We start from the raw sequence: 25,763 nt of genomic DNA, 5'->3' as shown, positions 1-25,763 counted from the left end.
CTCCCGCAAAGTTGTCGAGGTAATGGCGGCACCAACAAAGAAGAAGATGCTATTTCAGGATTATATTTAGGAGGGTTTTTTAGAAAATTTAGTCATCTATGTGTCATCACCAAATGAATGAATAAGAATAATAGTTATTCTATTATAGCTTCTTGCATTCCTAATAATACTCATTATTCCGGTGTTCAGAAATTTGAGAAGAAAAGAGGCATCATTATAATGCTAGCTTGTGCCCCTTCAGTGTTTTATTTTCGCAACAAGTATGATGTGTAAAACCAATACACCAAGCAAACCATGAAGCTTTCGTTTTTTCAACAACCAATTTGAGCCTAAAATTTATGTTCTTTACAGGCTCGTGCCTTTAAATTGATATTTGAACAGAAGAAACGATGATTGGACATTGTTTGAAGAGCATATAATTGAATCAAAGCCGTTGGACCTTCGACTCGACACAAAACTCTTTTAACTAATTAAATTGAACAAATCCTACACAACACAGTGAAACTCTTTTAACTAATTATATTCACTAATTCGGCAGCAGATCCTATGGCTGCAGTCCCACCTCTTTCAAGCAGAGAAAGGGCCAGCTCGCATTCATGCCATCCTCTCAATCCACTGGCCAATTTCCTCAACGTCTCCAGCTTCACTTCTTGAATCCATGCTGGAGTGATGCGCACCATTAAGCCTACTAAACAAGAGAGATAAGCTTTCCAAGTAGCAGGATCACAAGCAAGTGATATGTTTCCCTCCAATACCCCCACCAAAAAGTCCATATGAGCCCCAACAATACGGGCCCTTCTAGTGAACGCCAATGATGCCGGTTTCGCCTCAACACCCCATAAAATTGCCCCTGACAAAATCAACAGATATGCCATGGCGTACCCCTCTACTATAAGGGACATGGCACTCAGCTTGTGAAGTTGCTCTTCCCTTGACGAGAGCAGCCAGGTCGGAATGGTATCCCTGAACAGTTCTTGGACCAGGTGCGCTCCACCCGTGACGCATAAGAGGCTTGCACCTAGTGAGGCCACCTCCCTTGCCCTAGTAGTGGCCATGGATAATGATGCTTGACTAGACTTCAACCGAGGGGAGTCTGTGCTTGCCCATCTGGCAGCTAATTCCCGAGCATGTTCTGCTACAAGTCCTACTATAACATCATTTACGTAGTCTACATCCTGTATTGTCCGACAAGAGCGGAGGTATAGAAGTCCAGGTGGTATAGAAGGGCAAACACCACCAACAGAAATAGAGCTCCCCAACAGACCATTAACGCTGCTTTGATTGTTCAATGAAAAGGTTGAGACGTTAAATGATCCAAGGAATGAGGTGAAGCAACTTTTCAGGAGCTGGGCAATAGCTTCTTTGTTTTGCCTGAATATAGAACGAGATGATGACACAACAATGAAGTCATGCCAGCGTCGGACCTTTTGAGCCCATAGAGATCCAATTATATGCATGCTAGGCCAAGGGCAACCTGATGCACAGTGCTCCATAGCCAGCCCAGCAACAGAATGGATGAACTCCAGACTCTTTTCAAGTTTAAAAGTAATGGTTAAACTGACAAGCGCTGCCATCGGCAGTGGAAGCATTAGAAGTGAATTCCCTACAACACATAAGAAATCTTTAGCAACTAAACTGCAAAATTATTAAGTCAAACACTTATCATTAAACTAGAATATTTGCAATTATTTACATTTTAAAAAATAAAAATATAAATAAAGAGGTGGAATCTACCAGTGGAACAGCTTGGAAGATCAACACCCACAGCAGCAAGTATGGCTTTTATTTCAGACAGTACTGACGGAAGGATTGCTGGACTGGGCCAATCTTTTCCATTCATTGGAACAGGTCTCCATATACCACGAGTAACTTCTGCGGAGAAGTAACTAACAATAACAGCAAGAGATGCAGGCAGAAAATCAACGAGGTCTCTCAGGCCTGCAAGCATTCAAGCACTACTAAGAGATTTGCTGATGATGGGGAGGTGCAGAAGAAGACCCTAAAATTTATTTGCAATAGGCAATATTTCCTAATATTTGCAAATAACATAAGCAGAAAATAAGTTCAGAAACTAGAAAGATGGATTAACAAGCATCCCAAGTACATGGGAAAAGGAAAAAAAAATAACACAAACATTGAGCCTCAGCTTACAAGTTAGCACTTAACCTGTTGTCAAATCCCGAGATGAAAGCCTTCCATGGGCACAAGCAGTTAAAATTGCCTCAAGAACAAGAGGAATCGCTTCCAACACCTCCCATGCAGGAAGCATAGGTCTTTGGTAATCATCTTCCCCAGTACTTGCAGGGGAGCTGCCTGTGCTGCTGCTGCATGGTGTTGAAGAGCTACCAGCTAAGGTAACACCTTTAGTCATTTTCCAGTAAATCATACTTAAAATCTTATTAGCGACTTGATGAACAGGATTTCCACTAGAGAGGCTACCAAGTGTTGAAGATATACAAGATTTGTTTTGACAATACCAGGCTCGTAATTTTGGATAAGAATCAATATATATAGGCTTTCCTGGTGCTGACTCAGACTGATTTGCATTGCCATTTGTTTCAACCTGGGAAGAGGCAATGCTGCTATTGCGCAATAACAAAAGATACTCCAAAGTGACCTCACCTCGAACTCCTACTACTCCTCGCTCTGAAATGCACTGCTCAAGAGGGGCTCTGTAGAATTTCCATAGACGAAGAAGATACAGAAATGCTAAAGAAAAGACCATGTAAATCGAGGGCTCATCACCCTTGCTTGATTTGTTACTTGATGAGGGTTTTACTGACCCAAAGGCCTCACAAAGTGGCACTAATGAAGCTGCAACTTCAGGGACCTGTAGGAAAAGAAACATTTTGCATCCATCAGAATACAGATATCAACTTGTTAGTCAATACAGAAAGTAAGGAGTAATGGCACAAAGTATGTCTTCCAGCAGATTCGCCATAGAGAGTAGATAAAAAGAGCAAACATCCAACAAACCCTTACTTTAAAGATATCCATACAAAAGTTCAAACCACGGTTCATTTTAAGTCGGCCCTCAAGCTAACCCAAAATGCAACCGTTTTGACCAAAATAAATGAAAACTTGTATTTGCTGATGAAAAAATAAATTCTAAATGTCATATCAACACAGCAAGAGACTTTAATTTCAATAAAATGAAGATGGGATAATATCACTAGCAATTTGGTGAATTATGTCAATTACACCACCATATTACCAATATATTTTACATCTGTCCATGGACAGATTGCCAATTTAAATAAAAGGTCAAAGACCAATAGTTTCCATTTCTTAAAATATCACTAAAAATGTTTAAATGCCAACAGGTATATTATAAAATAATATGTCAGATCAAGCTGATTGGCAGCCCATAACCTTTGTAAAGTTAAGGAAAATGACTTTCCCTGGTTTTTTTGTCAGAGTTTTTCAATGTTATGACTAGCCAATAATGACCACTTTCTTTTTTCTTTTCTTTTCTTTTTTTTTTTTTTTTTTTCTCTGGGTATTATTGGCACACTTGTTATGAGTCCGTAACAGCAAGAGCCTAAAAGGCATATGAAACTCATATTGTCAATCTAAAATCATATATATATAAAAGTACTTACCGCACCATGCAAAGAAAGAATATGAACAGTATCAACAGAGGAAGCTCCCAAAAGAAGAGCACATAACATGGGCATATAATCAACTACTAAGTGACTCCCTGGTCCAGTATAACTAGGAGGAACTGGAGGAGAAAGAAGCTTGACCACAACGCGCACCACATGTTCCTGCCAAAACAAGAAAAAAATAAGTGATTTTGAAAGTAGATAACATAGTTTTCCACTTCAAAAAACCGGACGGGAGGGGGATCAATTGCTTCAAGTTCTAAATACAAAAATAAAAAATCTGAAAATTCAGAAGTGGAGACTTCAATGGGAACTGATATACATACATTGCAGTTGGTCTTAATGTTCAGTAGTATTTAAAAAGAATTCAAAAGATGCGAAGTTGTTCTAGGTAAGGGCTGTGAATGTGGCATTTTAAGCTGCATGGAGTTTGGGATGAGGGCAAGGCAAAGAGTTACAATAGTCCATGGGCCAGAATAGCATTAATAGAAAAAGGGGAGGGGCAGAGAGGAAACTAGGAAGAGAAGGAAGAGTCCATTTATTTTAGTTTAAAAAAAAAAAAAAAACTCTACTTTTATCTTCAGTCAACCAATTAGAGGGATGACTGGATGAAGTTTGCTTTGAGTTGAGAACTAGTTTTCTGGTTGCTTTTAGTCAAAAAGCATAAGGGACTCAAGTATGGGTTTACTTGTTTAGAGCAGTAACCAGATCACCGTATGATTTCTTTTTGTCACCTTTGTGAGATTCAATTGCATTTTGAATCTATCTCAAGTAACATAACAGAAATGTAAGCACATCCAAAAAATCCTAATCAGTTGCACAAGAGCTTCCATACAATGAACAAATTCTCCACTTTCCCTACACTTGGTCCAAAAAAAAAACACAAAAAAGTTGTTTCTTCTTTCTTCTTGTTGATAGGCATGACTAGTATGAGAAGAAGAAAAAATTCATGAAACATATAAACAATTAAAGCCATAGAACACCATCTCGGCAACACTATTGATAGAAGAGGACTTCAAAAATAGCCGAAGTATAACTTTCCAACATCACTAGTGATGCTACCTGAATGTTCCATCCACGGGAGAGAGATGCACCACATAGAATCTTTGCAGCTGCTGACTTCTCCTCCTCTGATCCATTTAATGCTATATAATATAATTTCTCAATCTCCGCTAAACTTGAGGAGAGAAAATGAAGGAACAATTATTCAACGCCAGACTTACCAGTATTAGAATTTAACAAACAAAAACTTTATTATACCTTGAAGCAGGAGTCGTGATAAGAGAATTTATTAGAGAACCATTTAATGGTGCTCCTTCCATAAATATTAACCAAGGAGATTTTTCAATTGATGATGAATCTGACAGTGAAACTATTGACGCAGACACATAACCAGGCCAAACATATGCTGATGTGTCAATTAAACTTCTTGCAATGCAAGCTTCCACTAAGAGGTGCCTCATATTTCCCCCTGAAAGGCAAAAACAATCAATATCAAAAACATTTCAGACAGCACTAGACAAAGGTGAATAGGCAGAAACCTAGACCCATGTCTATGTCATGTATGAATTCAGTATCGATCCCATGTCACAATAAGTACTGATAATTTGAGATTAGAAGTTAATTATATACTTCCCCAAACTACCTGCTATTATAGAAGTACCAACATGACTGCCTCCACCTATACCATCCCTTTCGTTCTTGGCATTAGTAATGAAGCTAGCTGCTTTTCTAGCTGCACTATTAGTTTCATCCACAACTGATGCAGGAGGGCATAGCAGGCCAGAGAAGTGTCCAAGAACCTGGAGAGAGGAAATCAGCCCATCTTTCTTTGAAGCACGATGCTTCCCATCCATTTTATGCCGACACCCAGATTCAACATATCCAGTAGCAGTAGCTCCTGGAATAGAAGAGTGACACAGTTTGGCCTCATCCTCTAAAACATTAGCAATTGCCAAGGGGACAATAGACAGAAGGACACAAAGACGAGCCTCAAGACCTGGAACCGGACCTTCTGGAGGATCACGTTCCTGTAACAAAGGATTGAGAGAGTAAACATCAGATGAGTGTATTTAATTTTTCATGATAAGAACTGTTAACATGGACTAGTCTCAACTCGTTGCACAAGCCGAAGGGCTGAAAGCCAGAGCGCCAGGAAGGTTTCTTGCCAGCTTGCCTGGTTAAATACTTGAAGAGTCTTAATTGCCTCTGCAGTTAGTCATCAAAGGTAGGAAATAATGATTACTTGCAGTTATCCAACAAATTATGTCTTTTATTTTAAATGCGAGATCTGCTCTTTCTCTCTCTCTCTCCAACACACACAAATAACAGAAATTGAACAGGAAAAAAGTTCAAGGTGTACTCTTCAAGAGGATAACCTGTCAGTACATCCACAGCAGATTTGATAGGAAGTTGTTTCCCATCCATTGCATTCTCCATGTAAATATCAAAAGGAGCCCAACAAGCAGACCGACTAAATTCTGAATGGAAGCAAGACGCTGGTTTACATGATGGAATATCAACAAGCATCCCAATTATATGGCGCTTGTTTAAGTGGTACTCAAAGCCCAACACCCTCTGAATGTTGACAGATAATTTTGCCAATAATTGATTTGCAGAATTCAGATCTGGGGATACCAATTCATTGGCCTCAAGAAACCACAGCCTCTGCAGGAGGCCATTGAACTTCTCAGGCCTTTCAAGTAAAAGAAAACAAGAGAAAGGGATGATACATATCAGTTACTACATGAAGATTTGCTTGGCATAAAAGTATATTTATGTTTGTGCTTGTACTTGTGTACAATCATACACCTTTAAAAGTGTTTAACCACTTAAAGAGTAGGATAGCATCGTACCCTTCGTACGTATATGTAGTTAAATAAAAAACCAAACATACAATTCAAAATGTCTTTCATTGGCCCATAATTGCATATACAAATGCAAATAACATAGAAAAGTGGAAAAGCAATATATCTACTGCCCTTCCCACTCTCCATATCTTATTAAGAGTTTGACAGAACAGCCATTGGCCTGGCTCTTGACCTGCTACTTGCTAGATATTGTTTCAACCTATCAATCACCTCTCCCACCTCACACCCTCAACACAAGCATTATGATGTTAGACCCAAATCTCAGTGACAGTCATTAGAAAAAAGAAGTTTGTGTTAGGTTATCAAAGAATCTCCTCAAGGAACATCCTTATGCTGAAGACAAGGGGAAGATAATTAATTACACATGGACTATAAAAATAAATAAAAACCATAAGAATCATCAACTAGGCAGCTCATTTGAGCTAGAACAGTATTGAAATCGCACATTATTCCTGAAGCCTTCGACCAGTAATACGAAAATTACAGGCAAACAGTTTTCTTTAAAGCCAAAAATATTAAAATGAACATGGGCTACAGGGTGAAAGAAAACATGATTCATTCAAAGACAATATCCATCAACTGAAGGATTCAACGTAAATAAATTTCTAAAGAGATTTCCCAGGCTGATCATCATATATTTGTCTAATGATAAATATTGTTCCACTCAAGAAATCAGATCACGAGTTGGAAAAGAATAGCAATAGGATGGATTAATAGATGCACTATCATAGCAGCAAAGCAGTTTCAGTAAACGTCGAAGAGTCAAATAGTTAGAAAGGAATGCATGATTTTATTCTAATAACAGCAAAAAGAGCTCAGAGGGAGGCAAAAATTGAAGGCAAACATGAAAAATGGTGTGCATACATGTTCAAGTGAACGAGGCGGAGTATAACCATAGCTTTTCTGCTTTCTGTTAGTTTTCCCACCACCTCCAAGGCCATAAAAGAATTCGACCTCCTTATCTGTTCATGATATTCATTTCCTTTGAAATTGTGGCTGCCTTTAAAATCTATGTCCATATCAAGGAGGTCTCCGCTTCCAACTGCAAAACTTGGTCTGTCTATGGGTGTCATATGTAAACCCCAATCGTCCAATGTGGTATCAATCAAACCAACGACAATACTGAAGAAGAACAACACAAAGGCATGTCCAAGCTCCAGAATATGAACCCTATATGTCTGAGATAGTTGAAGGGCAACATCAACAGATTTGTTTATCCTGAAAGATAGCATAGCATGTATTCAACACCTCGTTGGTTGATTGATTGTGAGTTATGCTAGCAACGACTATATTCCTTTAGCAAGCATTTCAACAAGCATCTATGCAACCCATATATATATATAAAAATGATAACAAATAGAAATGGAAATGACACTCACTTCTCTTTGCAGGCATCTGCCATCACTGGATTAAATGAAAGCGCATATCGACTAAGAAGTTCAAGATAGAGTCTATACGCCTTTGGTTGAGACCGGCGATGAGGAAGTACCCTGAAATCACAAATAAGTAAAGAAATTAAGAAACAGGTGCAAATAGATGGTGGGCAATATAAAAGAAGGGGCCTGGAGGACCTGGAAGTGAGGAGGGATAGGACTTGAAGTGGGTAGATGAGGCCAGAGGAAAGGGCTTGCTCCATGAACTTCCAAAGGGATGAGTGGTTGTTGTCGAAGCAGAGATGGGAGACCAAGACTTGCCCCAACTCGGCGCAGGGCAGGCCTATACCCCACGACCTTATGCATTTGGTCACTTCCATTGCCCAGAGCAGAGTGTTTTCATTTCGCTGCTGGCACCTCTTCAAGGTCTCCAAAACCCCCCGTTCGAACCCACTCAACTCGCACTCACTCCCCATTTTCTCTTCTATTCTGTGCCCTCGTCACTTCACATACAATACGGCCCGCCTATTTCGCGATAGTATCTGCATAGAGAAGCGTGAGAAGTCTAAGCAAGCACCGTTGCGGCGGCGGCGGCAGCAGCAGCAGCAGTACCAATTCAGCAAAGCAACCGATCAAACAGCGTGAGCTTGCGCTGAAGCCTTTGCAGAAGACCGCTTAATCAATTCTCACCTAACACCAACATCACTCAGTCGTCCCAGAGATCCCCATTTTACCGCCGACAGGCTTGACGACTTGACGTGGCTGGAGTCTGGAATTCAATACCATACCGTTGACAGTTGACATTAATCTTACACAAATTTAAAATCATATTAAGATCGAGAGTTTTAACGTATTTAATTAAATTGATATATTAGAATTAACATATATAATCTTAAACATATTATTTCTACACTACTCAAATTTAATATGTAATCAACTCTGATAGCCAGATTTTCACTAAATTTGGTCATTTCATCGAAGGTTTAAGATCTGAGTTAAGTTCAACAGCTCATTGTTTAATTATAGTGACTGTAACTCATGTTATAGATTTGATATGGTTGAAATAAATTTCACTTATCATCTATGATATTGTTCATATGGAATGAATTGTTAATTTTGTTGACCTTTTATGGTCTCTCAATTATCAATAAAATTCAGTATTTGTTAAAAAATATATATATATATATATATATATATGCGAGATTTTGAAGTGACTATTTTTGATTCAATTCATAAATTTAAATCAAATTTAATATAAAATTAATAAGTTATGATTAACCCACTGGTGGGGCAAGAGAAGCCCAAGCTCCCCCTCATAAGTCAAACCAACTTCTTAAACACGTGGCCCTACATTGGGATCCATTTTTCCACGCGTATTTTTCTTGGATTATTCAATCTCCATTCCCTTCAATGAGAAATGATCAAAACACTCACAATGCACAACAATGACACAACACTAAGGCACATTGAGATGGAGCCCACACATTAGATCCCATCCCAATGTACCTTGGTGTTGTACTATTGTTGTGCCTTAATGTTGTACAGTTATACCATTTCAATATCGTGTTTTCACCTTCTAGACTCACCCCAAGCTACCCTTTAAGCTTTTTTTTTAATCACTTTTTTTTAAAACAAAAGAAAAAGGAAAAGATGCAGGGACAAGCTATTAGCTACTCTTAAAAGCAAAAGCAAACTTCCTAAGAGTATCTCTAAAAGGAATAATCAAAATATCTACGGAAAGTATAAATTTTTATTCAGCTATTATTCTTTTATATATAAGTCAACAGATTTTTTATTGTACTCTATTTTTTTTAAAAAAAATATTAGTGTGGGATAAGGTGCGAAATAAATAGAAAGAGAGAGCGAAAAAAAGAAAAAGAGAAAAAAAAATAATAAAAAAAAATCGTAGTATGAATAATGAATAAACAGAAAAACTTATTTACTGTTCACAATATAAAAAAAAAATAGAAAAATGTTAAAAAAAAAATAGATGCCATTCAACCGCAAGATCTTTGGCTAGTGGCAGCCTTGTCAGGAGCTTAAGTAGTGGTGCATATCAGCATATGGACTACAGAGTGAAATCTTAAAAATTTAGTCTCAAGTTAGTAGGGTAATTGTTCATTGGAACCTAATCAGAAATATATTAAAATTATATACTAAATTAATATATAAGAAATAAAATTAGTATTAATACAATGTTAAGAAAGTATATAAGTAAAAGAAAGGACAAAACAAAACAATTGTTTCTTAATATATTTCAATTTTCAATTAAGTCACCTATTAAAGTGAAATCCGACTTTATTTTAGATCTCGAAAATTATCTATGATTGAAAATGTTTGTTTTGTAGTTATGGTATAAACAGGAAGAGTAGACACAAGTATAACAACTCGAAAAACAAGTTAGTAGACGGTTGATCCCCTGGTGTTTATCAACTATTGGCACAATTCAAAAAAAAATTGATAATTCTTGAAAGTTTGAATGTTTTATAGCATATACTATGCTCATAATGTAATAGTCCTATTTTCAATTATTATTTGTTATGACATTGGTGATAAAAATTGTTTACTGATCGACAAATATCATCGATTCTAGAGTAAATATAGACCAAATTCATATGAACTGCGTTTTATAAGGCCATAACGTTTGTTTGTGCATTTAATTTTTTGGACTGCTCTTTTAAAAGGGCAAGAGCCAAATTAAATTTTTTTTTGACACAAAGTTGTATACCAAAGCATATTTATATAAAAAGTAATATTGTATACAAAATTATTATTCCATTACTATCCTACTATGCTATGTCACATTGTCAAATTTATCATTTAGATATTCCATTATTAAAAGAAAAAAATTCAATAATAAATTGATAATATCATAGTGGGCCAAACGTAAAATAAAGGTGTAGTATTTAACATTACATTACTCTTATATAAAACTTTTTAAAAGTGGGAGGAGGTCATAACCTATGCGATCTCCCTTTTAGTCTAATTATGTTTGAGTGTGTTAATTATAAAGGTACATATTTTATTAGTGTTATGTTTCACATTAATATCTTATTAACTTAGATCTATAAGTGATTATAAAAAACTCTAATTATATCCTAATTAATCGACGAAAACATTCAGGGGTCCATACATCCAATTTGGTTCGGTGAGTATTTGTGATTTCTTTCGTAAAATCTCACTCCATTGACGATAAGAATTAAACAAGCCCGTGGCCCCACTAGTCCGAATAAATCAAGCATTGAGATTTGAACGGCTTAACCATATAGCATCTAGATTAATGCCGGTTAAATCTCCATCGTACAAAAAATAAATATCTCGCGCCCAAGCTCAGTCACGTTTCCTTTCCACCTAATTTTAAAAGGAATTATGGGTCCAATCAGATTACGATTCAATTTATTTCCTTATTAATTTAATAAAATGTTATAAAGTTCTTAGCCCAACCTATCCAAGCCCACAAGGCCGGAACCGTACAAAGCTAGCGTGGGCTCAAAGCGCGGCCGCCCTAGCTGAGGAGTGACGACATCTAGCTATTATAGCCTTAGCCTGAGCCAGAGCCTCCCTGTGTCTTTATATATTGGAAGGGAAGAGTATTTTGCCGGAAAGAATTTGAATTCTAGTAACGAAAAGGATGGAGGTGGAGGGAAAAGCGGGGAAACCATCTGGGAAGCGCAGAAAGACGTGTTGTATAGCGGTGATAGGGAGCCTCGTCGGGATAGTGATACTGATGGTAATACTAGCGTTCACGGTGTTCAAGTCCAAGCGTCCCGTGACCTCTTACGACAACCTGAGCATCGAGGATCTGGACGTATCTCTGGACATTGCCAAGGTCAAAGTGTACTTGAACGTCACTCTCGGAGTGGATATCTCCATCCACAACCCTAACAAGGTGGGCTTCAAGTACCAAAACTCCACCGCCCTCCTCAACTACAGAGGCGACCTCGTCGGCGAACTTCCACTTCTGGCCGGAGATATAACCGCCGGCGGGACCGAGCACTTGAACCTGACGCTCACCGTCATGGCCGACCGCTTGCTCTCCAGCTCCAATATTTTCTCTGATGTCACCTCCGGTGTCCTGCCCTTCAACACCTTCGTCAAACTTTCCGGCAAAGTCAAAATCCTTTTTTTCAAGATTCACGCCGATACTTCCTCATCCTGTGATTTCAACATCTATATCTCCAATCGAACTATTGGCGATCAACAATGCAAGTATAAGACAAAATTTTAGCTACTACTTGTAAGTACACGGTACTTAAATCTTTTTCTTTTATCTTTTTTTCTTTTTTTGGTTGGATTAAAGTGTTTTATTTATACTGTTGCTAGACATGGCAGATACGCTTTGACTTAGTAACAAACCTTTCAAATAAAATTTCCCGAACAAAATCTTTTCTGATTAATTCTTGAGTTTGAGCATTTGATTCAATTTCAAACATTAAATATAATATAAGCGGATTGCATCATCTACTTGATTTTGTGTACAGTGAATTTTGGTTTAGTTCTTTTTATTTGTGATCATAGTCAATAAACTATTATTGAAGATTGAGATTACTTGTTCACTAAGAGATTCAAATAGAATAAACAAATCATCAAATCCCATTTCTAAAGATATTGAAGCTGGTCAACATCTCAGTCCTAACAGCACGTTGGATCCCAAAAATCATGGGAAATTTCCTGAAAGCGAGACTGAACCCACGAATCATGGGCAACATCCTAAAAGCTAGATAGCAATTGTTTCTTTATGGTATCAGAGCCTCTCCATTGACCACTGTCATTTTTTTTTTTCAACCGATCCTCATGACTACTCCTCCCGCATCATCATCTTCCACCATGGCTGTTGTTTCTCTCCAACATTCCGTCCAAACCAAACACACAGACAAATTATCTTGTGTGGAAACTCCAGGTAACTCCTTATCTGGGTAGGTTATGATATCCTTTGTTATGTGGATGGCAGTATCCCACCACCAACAACAACATTCACTGGCTCCTCATCCAATTTGGTTCCAAATCCAGCATTTCATCAATGGCGAAAACAGGATCAAATGATCCTCGGTGTCCTAATTTCTTCATTGAGAGTCAATACTCACTCAAGTAGTATGCCAATCCACTTCTCGGGCTCTTTGGGAAGCCTTAGAGAAAATGTTAAAGGCCAATCACAAGGCCGAATTATGCACCTCAGGGTACAACTCACCACCTTCAAGAAAGAGAGTCTTTCTATTGCAGATTATTTTCAAAAGATAAAAGAATTTGCAAATACCTTGGCTACTAACTATTGATAAACCACTCACTGATTGTGAAGTGGTCTCTTACATCTTGGCTGGGCTTAGCTCAGAGTATGATTCTTTTGTCACCACTGTGACAGCCAGAATTGATCCAATATTGCTTGAGGAGCTCTATGGTCATCTTCTGACTTTTGAGTCTCGCTTGAACAACACACCCCTGCTGTCGACATCGGCTTTCCTTCCGCAAACATTGTCACAAAGACAAATAACGGCAGCGGCTCTAACTCCACCATTGGCAGAGGCAACTTCTATTCCTCACTCTCCAGAGGAAGGGGGTGTGGCGTGGGCCTCCACCCACTCATCAGTCTTCTTCCTCAAATGCTTGTCCTCTGTGTCAGGTATGTGGAAAACACGGACACATGGCACTGAAGTGCTATTCCCGTTTTGATCACTCATTTCAGGATGATGAACAAAACTCCATGGCTGCTTACGTGGTATCAATAGCTGCTAAGGTGCTGCACATGTTTGAATATTTAGGATTTGGGATACTTAGTCAAGGCAATGAAAACGATGTCAGAGAAGGCTGTGCTTAATTCTTCAATATGGTGTTGCACCTTCTGGCTCGGAAGAAGAGATGTCAACAAACTGGTGAATGTTGATAGGTTTTTCCGGAAAACTTTTTCCATTCATCAAGTTGACATGTGCTTCAAAGCACAACAAAACATGAACAAGTGGAGTAAAAACCCTGTTAGAAATGATTGCAAAGGAAAATGGATAAGGGGGATCTTTCAGATTTATACAGGGCAGTGAATAATTTCTGCCGTATGGTTGGGAATAAATTGATGTTCATAGAAGATGTTCGAGACCTTCTTTTAGTAAAATTACATTTAACTAAAAACATAAAAGCAAAGAAGAAACCACTTCAAAAATGTGATCCTATTGAATGAATAAATCATAAGTTTTCATCATCTCTGCACTTGAATATCATCTTCTTCTTTGCATATTGCTCAAGATGGGTGTTCAAAGCCTCCTTTTAGCATATCTCTTCATACCTCCTGTCTATCATTCTTTTGGTTTTGAAAAATTTGCTTAAAGTAAGATATATGACCCAGTAAAAAATTGAAGCTATTTTTGTACAGGTGCACCAATATAGTAGATGGATATTCATATAGATCTGCTGTTAAGAATTTAAGGAATTATTCCGCTTCCACACTAGTTACAGATCCAGATGTGCTATACTCCATAGTCCCAATATCACAAGATCATGATCCTCTTAAATGATTTGCTCGAATTTGAGAGAATTCGAGCATATGATTGTGAGAGACCACTTATAAAATCCGCCTAACTAAAAATCTAACTCCCATAGGAGACACATTAATATGGTAAGATTCTATTAGCTCTGTTCTGCATAATATGCAGTTATTATGGATCCTTGGTCAAAGCAAATCAGGTGTCAGCAATGAAGGTTGTTCACTGAGTCGGCACAAATTTGGCACAACTCTAGGAGATGCCTTCAAGCATCAAATACAGTTCATAAAAGGAGTTCACGCCGAATTGGTTGGAGTCGGTTATGCCAGCAAAGGAAGGACGAACCCTTTTGCCCAACTGGGCCTTGGCTTAGGTGGCGTTGGCACTTCTTAGAGCATTCCAGCTTACACCTAACTATTTTTCCTAAATTTAGGGAACCAAATTACTTTTTATTTCCCTATCAAAATACATCCCATAATACATTCCCTTAATATTTTCTTATATCATTAAAATAATATTTTTTTACTTCTTTTTTTTTTTTTTTTTTTTTCTCTCCGTCTTCTTTCTCTCATCTTTTTCTTGTTCTTTCTGTCTCGTCTTTCTTTAATGGGGTTGCAACAAGGGTTTTTTTGGGGCTCTGAATCCATTCACAGTGCAATATCTATGTAGACATGGCCGGAGGTAGAAAAAGAAACAACTTTTTTTTTTTTTTGTCTTTCTCTTAACTTCTGTGATATGTGGTCCTTTTTTTGTTTGAAAGGAAAATTTCTCTCGTTTTCATTTGCAATTTCTTCATTTTCTTCTTCGATTTCGTCCTTTGCAGGTCTGAGATGAAGCATCCATGGAGCTTCGGCAAGGAAGTGGCCGAGTGCATAAAGAACCGTGAGAAGAGAGAATACGTTTATGATTATAATAAAGCATGGGAATATTGAAAACTGGGTTTGATGATGTAAATAATATATTGGAGGATTCAAGTGACACATACATATACATGTGTGTGGTTTGATTCGTGGTGAAAATTTGTCTTTGCATATATAAGTTTAGGGTTGAATATTAGATTATAGAGGTTAATTTTAACTCGACTCATTTAATAAAATAGGTGTAACTTTTCAACTATTTCTCACTAATTTAGTTTTTAGTTTGCAATTCGTATAAAAAATTATTTGTTCTAAATATTGTGTGATGAGTCCAAATTATATCAAGACATAATTATAAGATTATATAGGTCAATTTTAATTTGACTCATTTAATTAAATAAATCAAATTAATTTTTTTTTTTTGTTGAGTTTATTCACATATCGTTGTAGAAAATTGTATGCCCTACATTTAATGATGTGAAGCGAAAAGTGGGCGGAAACAAATTAATGTAAGGGCATAAGCTGAGATAAGTGGCGTTGGTAGTTGGAAATTAGCTTTATTCAATTAAGTGTGCTAAATTAAGGACCCTAACCCCAACCTACCTGGATAGCTTCCTTTATGGATGGATGGTAGCACTTTACTCAAATAGGTGGGGGGGGGGGGGGGGGGGGGGGGTTCCAAAGCATTTAAAGGCGTAGATTTCCCATCCGTATTACTAAATGCTATTCCATTAGAATTTTCCCACAACGCCTCAACGACCCATCATATTTTCGACGTCTTGAAACGGAAGAGAATGATAAAACTCTTTCTCGTTCTCATTCTTGTTATCGTTCTCGTTCTCGTCTTTCATGGCCGTTGGAATGATACCAAGGATGACCAAGCACTTAAAAGGCCTACTACTTTCCCACCTACATTACTAAATGCGTCTATGTTGTTTCCCCACCACATCTTTACTTTGTGCCTCAACGATTGATACATCCTATTATTGAAGGATTTTGGAACTGAATGATACCAGAGATGGCGGAAAAGAAGAACGACCAAGTCCCCATGGACCCCGGAAACAATAGCAGCAGTACAATTACAAGTGGGGGAAGGGAAAGAGTCCCCATGAACACAAAACAAATGAAAAGACGCCGGTGTCTAATTGTAGCAGGGTGGGCTGCGCTTGTCTTGCTCATTCTGCTGTTTGCAATCGCCCTGATTTTAGCCCTGACTGTCTTTAAGTACAAACCACCCAGGATCCAACTCCTCTCTGCAGCCGCTGAAGGTGTTGCTCCTCGTGTCTCATTCCCTGTCATTCGGGTTGAACTCAACCTCACCCTTGACATCAAGCTCCTCGTCAAGAACCGAAACCGCGCCAGCTTCAAGCATGGGCAAGGCAAGAGTCTCCTGTTTTACCAAGGAAAGCAGGTGGGAGAGGCCGATATCTATCCGGGTTTGATTCCTGCAAGGGGCTCCGCAACAGTTTCTTGCAGCCTCACGATGGAGGTGGACGAGATAGCGTCCAACTTGACAGGTTTGATCAATGATGTACTAGGTGGCGATCTCGTCATGGAAACACATACTAGAATTCCGGGCAGGATCTCCTTCTTGGGAATTTTCAAAAGACATGCTGTTGCTGTATCTGAGTGCCAACTGACCATTGCTGTTCTAAAAATGACCATCAGCAGGCAAACTTGCAAGGAAAAGACTAAGCTTTGAAAGAATGAAGCGCTTCGGTGGGGGAAATCTTTTCTCTTCAAAGGCCTTGGCATCATCAAAGAAGACGGGTACCCAAAATACTGGAAGGCAATTCAGATGGTTAACTCTCTGTTGAAGCAATATTTTTGTTAGGTTTGTACGCTTCGTATGAAGATGTAAGTTGTTTTAGATATACTTGGCAAACGGTGTAGAGAAGCCATATATTATCTTAAATTTAATCAGGCTGGATTCACTTTGTAGCATGGTGGAGATAGATAGAGAGAAAAGCTTATTCTTTCTTGGCTAAAAGATAGTAGAGAAAAATGATTCAAGATTCAAAATGGTGAAACCTAAGAACGATGCTTACTAGTAACACTAAAATCTCATCGCACAAGATGTTAAACTATTTACAGAATAACCAAAACAATCCAGAAGTCCTACACAATTACAAGACGCCCCACATCAGATTTCTCCCCATTTCCTTCAAGCATTTTCTTCGAGGTTATATTTTCTTACAACTATGCAATATTAGTACTCCCCAAACATCTTGCTCAACAAAAGTAAGGTAAACATAGAAGCAGCTGAGATAGGAATCCCAGGAACAAAGTGGAAGATTAAGGACATCCAATTTATTGAAAATGATGTTAGAGTGGTAGAAACTATAGAACATTAAGGATGTAGCAACATAAGCAAGACACATTTATTTATAGTTATTCATCGCAGCAGTTCGGTGACTAATATCAACCAACTTCAAAATCTAATCAGGCATTTTTAATAATGAACCTTCACCATGACATGCAGTTATCTGAGAAACAGAGATGTTACAGATAGGATAGGATGTAGACATCATGTTTGGCAGAAGAAGAGCGGAAGGCTTTTGCTGATTCTAACATAAAATCAATGTAAGAAATGGCTATACAATGAGACTACTACAGTCTAAACTCGATCAGACAGTTCTTTTCCTATTCAAACATATTCTTTCTTTAAGAACTAGCACATTATACATCTATGAAAGATAAGTTACCAGTGCTGTTTGTTTCATATATAATCCAACCAGAGGCCATTGAAGTCAGAAATCAAGCTTTCTGCATAACCCCAAATCAATTTTCCTTGGTTTCCCAGTGGGCTTCGTAGGAGCCCCAGGACAAGTATCAGCAACTCCACTTAATCGTGGCGCCGACGGAGGTGTTTTACACCCATCAGAAACGCAATCAACATGTGAAATCCCAGAGAGAAGACCCTCGGTCTGCTTTGAGACTATAACTTCTAACAGATTCTCATAAACCGATTCTAACATCTCTTCATCCGAAAGGGACTGCGCACCAGCTTCCTCCTCCTCCAGAGTTCCGATGGAAGAAAAATCAAAATTGAGGCGGCGTGCAATAATGCCCTTGGACACATGGAGGTACTTATTGCAGAAGGGAGCCAAGGCCAAGTCGTCAGGACCTGGCGCAAATGGGTCGAACACATCATCCTTGGGCGTCCGAGGGCTGCCGATACAAACAAATTGGTCTCCATCATCTCTGTCTCTGTCGCCGTTAGGTTCAAAGGAAGCCACCTTATTATTATTAAGCAATGTGATTGGTGATTTGAAATCAATTGGGAAATCCCCAATATCTCTGGCGGAATCGGGAGTGATAGGACCCATCGAAACAAGCACCGCCGCCGGCTCATCCGATTTAACCGAAGATTTCTGGCATTCCCGTTTCTTAGATTTGTCAGCAAAAGCTTCTGAATCCTCCATCAGTCTCATGCAAATACCAACTGACATACGAAAAGGATGAGGTGAAATCTAAATCAAGTTTCAGCTATTTTTCTTTCTCTACAAACTAAACAAAAATACTGTCAACATAATTACAAATTAATCGCTACTACATACAAAACAAAAGAGTAGAGATAAAAAAAGAACAAGAAATTTCCATCAAATGAGAAAATCCGGAAGGAAATCTGAGATACAAAGGAAATAAAATCTAGAAAGGAATCCTTACGTTTGAGACGGCAGAGCAAAGATTTGAAGAATCCCGGAAGCCTCTCGCTTCTGGCTTCTGAATAATGAGAGTGATAATGATAATACAATACCTGAGTTTTAACCGGAGGGGATTCCTTTCCCCCAAAATGGTGGCAGCGGCGATGAGACGAACACAGAGAGCAGCAAATAGAGGTGTCTGTTTAGGGATTCTTCTTAGTCTTAACTTCTAAACTCGAAACGGTCCGTGTGCGACTGTTGTGCTTGTGCATTAGTGCATGTACGAGGATGTCTTTGCATCTGAACTCTCGGACAGTCCCATATCTTATACACTCGCCTCTTGCGCCGTTGGATCATTATTTGATTCAGACTATGGATAAGATCATTACTTCCCAATTGGGTATGCTCGTCTTAAATACGACCAAAGTATGTACTTAATTTAACAAAATAATTACTTTGTTGTTGTTACAATAAATATATGTCTAAGGCCTACTCAATCAGCCTTATTGTGTGAAAAGTAATTAGACCCTTACAAGTCGTTCATGGAGCAAGCATTCAAAGGATCATATTCAGGATTTAGGAGTCACACATTCCAAAAAATTGATGAATCGTAACTTTCTCTCATAAAATCTTTATATTCAAAAGGAAAATGCTAAAGTTATTTAAAAACTTTTAAAAAGAGAAGTTTACACATTGACATGGCATCTTATGTGTCATTTTATTAATTGAAAAAAATAACGTTTAAACTTTTTTTAAAAAAAAAAAAAAAAATCAGATCCTCTCCGACACTCTCTCTCCCTCCTCACCGGCCGGCCGGCCAGACCAACCAAACCCATTTCCATTTCCATTTCCATTACCTCACTCACTGCTCCGAGACTGCACCCTCTCTGGCCAACCGCCTCGTCTCTCTCACCAGTTTCTGGCTCAACCCACGTTACCCACCACCGAACTGGTCTTCGACAACGTCAAAGACAACAAGAACAACAACGACGATGAGGACGGATTTGGGTTCGGGATGGACGCTCGATGCTCAGCCGGATCTCTGGTCGGATCTGGCGAGGTCGTCGAGGTTTAGGCCGGATTTCTCAAACCCACGCCAGTGTGTGTGGGTTTCCGGCCAGATCTAGGTTCTCAACTGGATATGGCGAGGTCGTTGGTGTGCATGGTTTTCGGCCACCCCGTGAACCTGCCGAATCTCTCTTTTTTGGTGAACCTGCAGGATCTTTCTTTCCTTTGCCCGTGAACTCTAACGTCAAGTATATAAAAGAGGCTTTAAGTTTGTAAACTCTGATGTGGAATGCCACATCACATTCTACGTCAATTTGTAAATTTTTTTGTAAGCTTCCCTTTGTACCTGTAGCAGCTCTCTATTCACAAATGTATTCAAAGTTAAGAATATCACCCAAAAAAAAAAAAAATCGTTTTTTTAAATTATATTTAGATGGTTTAGATAATATAAAACAAAAATAGAAAAAGATGTTTAGGAATGTGAATTAAATTGAATATATTTGAAAAAAAAATTAACTCTAAATTTTAATTGTTGTATTGTTTTGCCACCCCTCAATTTTTTTATTGCTTTTTAATTTATTTTATTTTGACTTGGGTTGAAAATTTTGAGTTGGGGGTAAAAGACATCCCAAACATAAACTCAAAAAAAAAAAGAAAAAAAGGTTAAAAATAAAACAACACCCAAACATGCCCCTAATAATTTCAAATTTTGGAAATCTCTTATTTTATAATAAGTATACCTCAAATTAAACCCAATCATGAAAACCATTTGTTAGGAAAATAAATACAAACTTTCAAGTAAAAGAAAAAAGAACAATTCGTGAGTTTCTTTTTTCTTTTTTTTTGAAAATTCATGAGTTTCTGAATATGTAAAGAGTAATGATTCACTACCACCTAAATATACAACTTTTCACCACCTTGTCTATGTGGCAAGGTGGTCCCCTACTAACTTTAGAGTTTTTTTATTTTTAAAAAATAAAATAAAGTGGGGGACCACCTTACCACATAGACAAGGTGGTGAAAAGTTGTATATTTAAGTGGTAAAGAATCATTTCTCATATGTAAAAATATTTTTCCAAACAAAAAAATTAACAATTTTCAAAACAAATTAACAAAAATACCCATTAGTTATACAATACATAGGTCTAAAGCCAACTCAAACACCAACACCCCACTATGCGAAAAATAATTGGAAGGCATAAGTCTGCACGTGATAAACATATAAGAGACCACCTTTATAGAGCCCCCCTATAAAAAAGGGCAAACATCCCATGTACAAACACATTCTCTCCCTCTCTCTATTCCTTTTTGTCTCTCGGAATATCATACTAATTTAAGCATGGAAGGCTTTTTTAATACCCGCGGGGGCTGATTATTTTTTTTTTTTTTATGACTTTTTCTCTCTATTTTAAAGGACCTTTGTCATCCGTCCGGCCGTCCAAAACGCGAAGCACCCATATTTCTTAATTGCTTCAGTTAAAAAAAAAAAAAAAAAAAAAAATCTTAAAGAGAAAAAGAGTGATAATTAATAGGAAAATAGTGAGTTTTGTATGATGAATTAAAATAGCATGCTGATTACACAGTACCCCAAGTGGTGAGCTAATTTAATTATCCTACAGGGTTTTTGCAATTTTAATTCAAATGATCCTAAAACAAAGAAGCTAATGGGTGGTCCAATACCTAAGGATATGGTCGACCACACCCTCGCCCTTTGAGAGTGGTGGTTGGCCACTTCATCGAGTTGTCGTACCATTTCAGAACTCTTAGAGCACTAGTAACAGTTACCCTATATTGGTTCCCTTCCCTATATTTAGGGAAAATTTAATGAAAAACATCAAAAAACCTCCCACAGCAGATGCCCTATATTTAGATGAGGGGATTGGGAATGAATAGTGATTCTCAATGTATACATGTCTACTATTCATTCCCTATGTATTATTTTAATATAAAAGAAGAATAATTAATTGATATAGTGAAGAGAGAAAAAGTAGGAAAGAGAGAAAAAGAATAAAATAAGAGTAAAAAAATAATATTTAATTGATATAGGGAAAAGTAAGAGAATCTATTGTGGGGTATTTTTTTATAGGGAAGCAAAAAGTAGTTTTGTTCCTTAAATATAAGAAAAATAGTTGGGAATCTGCTGCTAGTACTCTTAAGTATTGTCTCATCACCTATTAAAAACTTTTGAAGGGCTTAAGGCCACCCCCTAAGTCAATAGGAGTGGTGCGATCGCCATCAAATCTTTGAGGATGGTGTGTCAACCATCCTTCAAGCCTTTTAGAGGTAACCATCCATTGAGTCATTGAAAGTGGTGCTCCCACCCTAATTATGGGATGGCTACCACCACTCTCATAAGGTGACAAGGTGGGCGGCCAGCCAACCCCAATCGCACCCTTAAGTGGCTGGCCACGACCTTCAAAAGGTGAAAGCGTGGTATCGAAGTGGTGGTAAGGAGTACACTCTTGAAATTGTTGACCCACTCAATCACAACTTTGGAATAGCAGACCGCCATAAAGAGGGTGAGAAAGAGAGAGAGAGAGAGAGAGAGAGGTGATTTGACCATCCAGTAGCTTTTTTTTCTTTTTTTTTTTCAATTATTTAATTACTGATGTGGTTTAATCTAAACCGTTCATTTCAAATTATTGGCTCGAATCATCGGAATTGCATACCCGCATTAATCCATCCAAACCAGAAGCCGTTGGGGACAAGTAGTCGTAATTTACAGGCGGCGGTCCATTCTTATGGTAGCAAGCTAGTTTGACTTTGAGAAATTCAATTGTCAAAATCGACGAGCCTACACGTACTTGGCCGGTCATTGGGCACGCTGCAATATAAATATATATTGCAACGTCTGGAAGTAGAACAAATTAAACACGTACAGGGAACGAGTCTGTGGTCCAAACAAACTGGACGTCCCCAACGCCCGCCAAACACGCATCATCCCATATAACATAGCAGCTAACTCTACTTAGACAAACATCCAACAGCCTTATTCATTTCGAATTCCTTAATTGGTAAGTTGCTGCAAGCCCGCCCTGTCCCACTTCCACGGTCTTCTGAACAGAGGAGATCGATCAGAAGCCATGGAAAAAGCAGGGCTTGCAAGTAGTACTCATCGCAAGCGCAGCCTCTCCAAGAACGCCTCCTCCTTCCGCCTCCGCTGCGAGAGTTTGAATACCCTCCGCCTCCGCCGCATATTCGATCTCTTTGACAAGAACAGCGATGGCATCATCACCGTCGATGAACTTAACCGAGCCCTGAACCTTCTTGGCTTGGAAACCGACCTCTCCGACCTCGACTTCACCGTCAAATCGTTCATTCGACAGGGCAACATCGGCCTTCAATTCGAAGACTTCATATCACTGCACCAGTCCCTAAACGACACCTACTTTGGGAACGGCGGCGGCGATGATGAAGCCGCAGCAGAAGCAGGAGGTAAGGAGGCGGAGACAAAGAGCATATTGTCACAGGAGGAATCAGATCTTTCGGAGGCGTTCAAGGTATTCGACGAGGACGGGGATGGGTACATATCGGCCAAAGAACTGCAGATGGTACTGGGGAAGCTGGGATTCTCTGAAGGGAACGAGATTGACAGAGTTGAGAAGATGATCGTCTCGGTTGACCGCAACCGAGATGGCCGGGTTGATTTCTTTGAATTCAAGGATATGATGCGTAGCGTTCTCGTGCGGAGCTCTTGATATATCATCATTCGATCTCCTTCATTAGCAATGTTTGAGCACGAGTTTGCATTTTATCGTTGATTTTCTTCGTCATTATTTATCATCTTCTTTAATTAGTGTATCTTTATTCTGTACTCGATCGATCGATCTGCATCTTTTCCTCGATCTTTGGTTAATACATGATTAATTAATATAATGTTACCTTCATGCATCCTTAACGCTAAAGATTATGAATTTGAATCTAATTATATTATATTCACCGCTTACCTTTATAAAATCTATCTAACGAGGAAGTTATTAATTAAACTCCCGCGTAAATATTCAACGTACCACCCGAAATCCGACATTCCTGCCACCGGCATTTTTTGACAAAATTCCTTTGAAGATTCAACCTTACTTGACACGCACGCGTATGGCGTACGATTAGAATAAAACGAAAATCGACTTTTGAATAGTCAGTCAATCCTCAAGACCTTTTCCAGCTTCTGGAATGATTTCCCGTTGACAAAAGGCGTAAAGAAGAGGATGAACATATCCCGCATGAGTTAGAAAAGTCGTAGATACACGTGTAGAAGATATGGTGATGGGCCGAAAATATTACAAAATGAGTCGTCCATCATCCCAAAAGGTTATGGGCCCTAACATTTCAATTCTCCTCGATCTCCACGGAGTTCATATTGGAAAGCAACTCATTTATGCATATACTTGCCTTTCAACATTAATTCCTGATATGAGTAATTCTAAAACGAAATATTTAATTTTTTTTTTAGTAATTTTAAAATTGATATAATTTTTAAAATTACCATTAGATGTATGATGAGTAATGCTAAAATTAAGGAGTGATACAAAAATAACACACGAGAAACTTATAGAATTACTCGTGCACGCATGATATATAGATCGTTATTAGATTTTCATCAAATTATAATTTTAAAAACCACTTTAAAGTCTTAATTTTAGCATAATTAATATTCCCCCTCATAATTATATCGGCGAATTACTCTCATCATCTTGGACACCATCTCTATTCTCTAACATCTCTGTCTCTTTTTGTTGGAAAGCTAGAGAAGTCGAGTAATGCAAGAAAGAGACCCATGTTTTCCATGCGTCCTCAATTTTGGAACGACATAAGGAAGACACATACCTTCCTTATAGCATTACTCATAAAAGTCAATTCAAAATTTTTGCACCCATCACATGACTTATTGGGCCATAGCTAGAAACATCTCAATTGTATGACAGTAATATAAGACTAATAAAAGTCTATTAAATTAATAGTGTATATATATGGGAAATGAGTTTTTTACATCACATTACCCTACATCAACTCTATACTAAGACACGTAAAGTGTAGGACCTATGCATGTGGGTACCATATAAATGAGTCCTACACCCAATGTGTCTTGGTGTAGAGTTGATGTAGAAATAACACATCCATATATATATAAAAGTTGTTTTGGTTGCTATAAATTAACCTTGAAACGGCACCAAACAAAGTCCTCAGTTTTAGGGATTAAATTAAAATTAATGGAAAGTGTAGGCCCAGGTGGTAGCAGATAGATAGATAGTTGGAGACACAATTCCTGGTTTATATAATATACATAACCACAATCCAAAGTGTAATTAGGTCCCTCAAATCAAGGGATTAATTTGAATTATAATTAGAATAGTTTTTCAAATCAGTCTTGATAATTAATGGCATGATACAGCAGATAGATAGATGTTGCCAATTTTGCTTAATCATATCATTGGCAGTTTGCATCAATTGCCGGGTACTGTAATCTTCCGATCGGGGAAACAATGATATAATTTCCCTTTCCTAAGTAGCATCGTCCTTGATAGGGGGATGGTTCATTACTTTATAACATTCCAATTATTTCTCAAATTATTATCAATATATGATTCTAATATATATATATATATATATTAGATAGAGGACCCAAGATTTGTACATATATATCTGCCTGGCAGCATGCCGCTTAATTCAAAGAGAAAGAAATCAAACAACTTGTGCATATATATCTTCAAATGTTTCTTCTTCAGTAATATTCCTTGTGTGAATTGATTTCACAAGTAGTGGAAACCTCTGCTTTTAGTCTGGAGTCAAACCATGAGTACTATTCATTGTGGGATTGGAACAACTAGCAAGACCTCTGGAACTCCTAGCCACCTCCATATGGTATGCACTCCGCACACTAAACTGGCCATTAGGAGAACCTGACCAGATCATGCGGTCCTCAGCTGAACGGGGTGCTA

General features: G+C 38.1%; 4 protein-coding genes and 1 non-coding gene across 9 annotated transcripts; 3 read left to right on the top strand and 2 right to left on the bottom strand.

Moving 5' to 3' along the window:
- Nucleotides 1–290: 290 nt before the first annotated feature.
- Nucleotides 291–8,778, bottom strand: LOC133872785 (mediator of RNA polymerase II transcription subunit 33A-like). Its single transcript, XM_062310389.1, has 12 exons — nucleotides 8,047–8,778; nucleotides 7,855–7,965; nucleotides 7,340–7,693; nucleotides 5,984–6,300; nucleotides 5,722–5,813; nucleotides 5,251–5,635; nucleotides 4,866–5,076; nucleotides 4,668–4,782; nucleotides 3,603–3,767; nucleotides 2,167–2,830; nucleotides 1,735–1,938; nucleotides 291–1,603 (listed from the first exon to the last, which is right to left on the bottom strand). The coding sequence occupies exons 1-12, from the start codon at nucleotides 8,322–8,324 to the stop codon at nucleotides 510–512; spliced, it is 3,990 nt and encodes a 1,329-aa protein (XP_062166373.1). The 5' UTR covers nucleotides 8,325–8,778; the 3' UTR covers nucleotides 291–509.
- Nucleotides 8,779–11,352: 2,574 nt separating this feature from the next.
- LOC133873634 (late embryogenesis abundant protein At1g64065-like) lies at nucleotides 11,353–15,334 on the top strand. Of its 2 annotated transcripts, none has more exons than XM_062311364.1 (2): nucleotides 11,353–12,096; nucleotides 15,139–15,334. In XM_062311364.1, the coding sequence occupies exon 1, from the start codon at nucleotides 11,480–11,482 to the stop codon at nucleotides 12,074–12,076; it is 597 nt and encodes a 198-aa protein (XP_062167348.1). In that variant the 5' UTR covers nucleotides 11,353–11,479; the 3' UTR covers nucleotides 12,077–12,096; nucleotides 15,139–15,334. The 2 variants fall into 2 exon arrangements, with proteins under 2 accessions (XP_062167348.1, XP_062167347.1); XM_062311363.1 differs by having other exon boundaries at nucleotides 11,364–12,085.
- LOC133874416 (small nucleolar RNA Z247) lies at nucleotides 13,126–13,264 on the top strand. Its single transcript, XR_009901277.1, has one exon. It is a non-coding gene; the product is annotated as a small nucleolar RNA Z247 (small nucleolar RNA).
- An 857-nt stretch (nucleotides 15,335–16,191) lies between the features above and the next one.
- LOC133873708 (unknown protein 1-like) lies at nucleotides 16,192–19,093 on the bottom strand. 4 transcript variants are annotated; one of them, XM_062311455.1, is made up of 3 exons: nucleotides 18,842–19,093; nucleotides 17,878–18,682; nucleotides 16,192–16,982 (listed from the first exon to the last, which is right to left on the bottom strand). In XM_062311455.1, the coding sequence occupies exon 2, from the start codon at nucleotides 18,622–18,624 to the stop codon at nucleotides 17,923–17,925; it is 702 nt and encodes a 233-aa protein (XP_062167439.1). In that variant the 5' UTR covers nucleotides 18,625–18,682; nucleotides 18,842–19,093; the 3' UTR covers nucleotides 16,192–16,982; nucleotides 17,878–17,922. The 4 variants fall into 4 exon arrangements, with proteins under 4 accessions (XP_062167439.1, XP_062167438.1, XP_062167437.1 ...); XM_062311454.1 differs by having other exon boundaries at nucleotides 16,192–16,954; XM_062311453.1 differs by lacking the exon at nucleotides 16,192–16,982 and having other exon boundaries at nucleotides 17,719–18,682.
- Nucleotides 19,094–22,705: 3,612 nt separating this feature from the next.
- LOC133872915 (calcium-binding allergen Bet v 3-like) lies at nucleotides 22,706–23,703 on the top strand. The gene has a single exon (XM_062310570.1). It carries the CDS (start codon nucleotides 22,911–22,913, stop codon nucleotides 23,523–23,525), a length of 615 nt encoding a protein of 204 aa, XP_062166554.1. The 5' UTR covers nucleotides 22,706–22,910; the 3' UTR covers nucleotides 23,526–23,703.
- Nucleotides 23,704–25,763: the final 2,060 nt, after the last annotated feature.

This window comes from Alnus glutinosa, chromosome 7, assembly GCF_958979055.1.
Source record: "Alnus glutinosa chromosome 7, dhAlnGlut1.1, whole genome shotgun sequence".
NCBI lineage: Eukaryota > Viridiplantae > Streptophyta > Magnoliopsida > Fagales > Betulaceae > Alnus > Alnus glutinosa.
The sequence above is the reverse complement of the archived record's forward strand: the minus strand, read 5'-3'. Positions and strand labels throughout refer to the sequence as shown.